Below are 1,530 nucleotides of genomic sequence, written 5' to 3' on the forward strand. Positions count from 1 at the left end.
CAAGACCATTTCAAACGCTACACTGATTCTGTTTTATCTGTGTACTGACTGACACCAGCATTCATCTCCAGCAGGTTGGAGACACAGGATCTCCTGCAGGCTGAAACGGCTGAGTTTTAAGAAATGCAGAATACGTAGACTGAGGACCAGGTTCCTCAAATAAGAAGTTCTGTCTTACCAAGGATCTGTGTATCTATCAAGTTGGAAAGATTTAATTTGGAAAGTATATTGTTGTTATAGAACCATTCTAAAATTAAGCTTGCAGAAGCATAGTGTGCTTTCTCTTAACAAAAATAAGATCAGAAACAAACAGTTTAAGCGAGTATCTAGCAGAGGAGTTTCTACAGTAAATTGATTGTATCTCAGACAGAAGTGACTGATACTGGTTTGAAATCCTGCTGCAAATGGAAGTTGTGTAAATGGGTTAGAACCAGGAAACTGGTAAGGCAAAGAGAAAAGAGTCAGACTGTAGTTGCAGTATTTCTGGAGCATGATAGGGTTTGGGTTTTTTTTTTTTCTTCTTGATTTAACAAGTTGAAAATCTGCTGAATAATTCATGAAGAGTGGAAGGGCTGAATCTTCCTGGAATGATATACAGTGTACGTACTGTGGCACAGGAGAAACTGCAAAGCTTTGTATCAGTTGCTGCCGTTTCTGCTGCTGATTGCAAAGTGCTGCTGCTTTTGGCATTTTCACAGCTACAGACTCCTCAGTCGTGCTCGGGTCTGCTACAGCAATCTGCTCCCTATGGACCCACCTTTGCTAGCTACAATCTGGGGGATCTCTTGTTACTTACCTGCCTTGGACACTGCTGTTCTCTGGATCGTTACTGCAAACTGCATTTTTTGGACCTCACAGCTTGTATGACTGAAACCTGCCTTAGAGTCCCTCAGTGGCACATCCTCCCTTGTGCTTGATGGGGGACTCCTGCAGCAGCACCTTCTGACCCCAGACAAGGATGGGATTTACAGGAAGAAGTCAGAACTGAGCTGCATTCAGCGAGATGCCCAACGCCTCTTCCTGGAGTGCTAGCTCTCCTCTACTGCTGCTCTGGGAGGACTCCTCCGGGACCCGCATCTTCCTGTCACTGCTCTATGCGGTCTTAGCTATCTCAGGGACTTTATCCAATGTGATGGTCATCTATTTAGTCTTCTCCTTCAAGAAGCTGCAGACAACCAGTAATGCCTTCATCGTGAACGGCTGTGCGGCAGACCTGAGCGTGTGCGCTCTGTGGATGCCCCAGGAGGCTGTGCTGGGGCTGCTGCCTCCCAACTCCTCCTCTCTCCGCTCGGTGGAGTACCGGCTGCTCCGCGGGGGGCTCCTCGGCCTCGGTCTCACCGTCTCCCTGGCCTCTCACCTGCTGGTGGCCTTCAACAGGTACGTGCTCATCACCAAGCTGCCCAGCGTGTACCAGGCCCTCTACCAGCGGAGGCACACGGGCTGCATGATCGGGTTCTCCTGGGCCCTCGCCCTGCTCCTGGTCCCACTGCTGCCCGGGCTTTGGACCCCGGGCTCTGCCCAGCAGCCGCC

The 1,530-nt window shown here is 49.8% G+C and overlaps 1 protein-coding gene across 1 annotated transcript; it reads left to right on the top strand.

Moving 5' to 3' along the window:
• Positions 1-1,003: 1,003 nt before the first annotated feature.
• Positions 1,004-1,511, top strand: GPR88 (G protein-coupled receptor 88; the record flags this gene model as incomplete). The annotated part of the gene is made up of 1 exon (XM_010189640.1): positions 1,004-1,511. A coding segment is annotated over exon 1 (508 nt), but the record flags the coding sequence as incomplete, so codon positions are not given.
• Between the last annotated feature and the right edge of the window lie 19 nt (positions 1,512-1,530).

Source organism: Mesitornis unicolor, unplaced genomic scaffold, assembly GCF_000695765.1.
Source record: "Mesitornis unicolor isolate BGI_N332 unplaced genomic scaffold, ASM69576v1 scaffold22568, whole genome shotgun sequence".
Lineage (NCBI taxonomy): Eukaryota > Metazoa > Chordata > Aves > Mesitornithiformes > Mesitornithidae > Mesitornis > Mesitornis unicolor.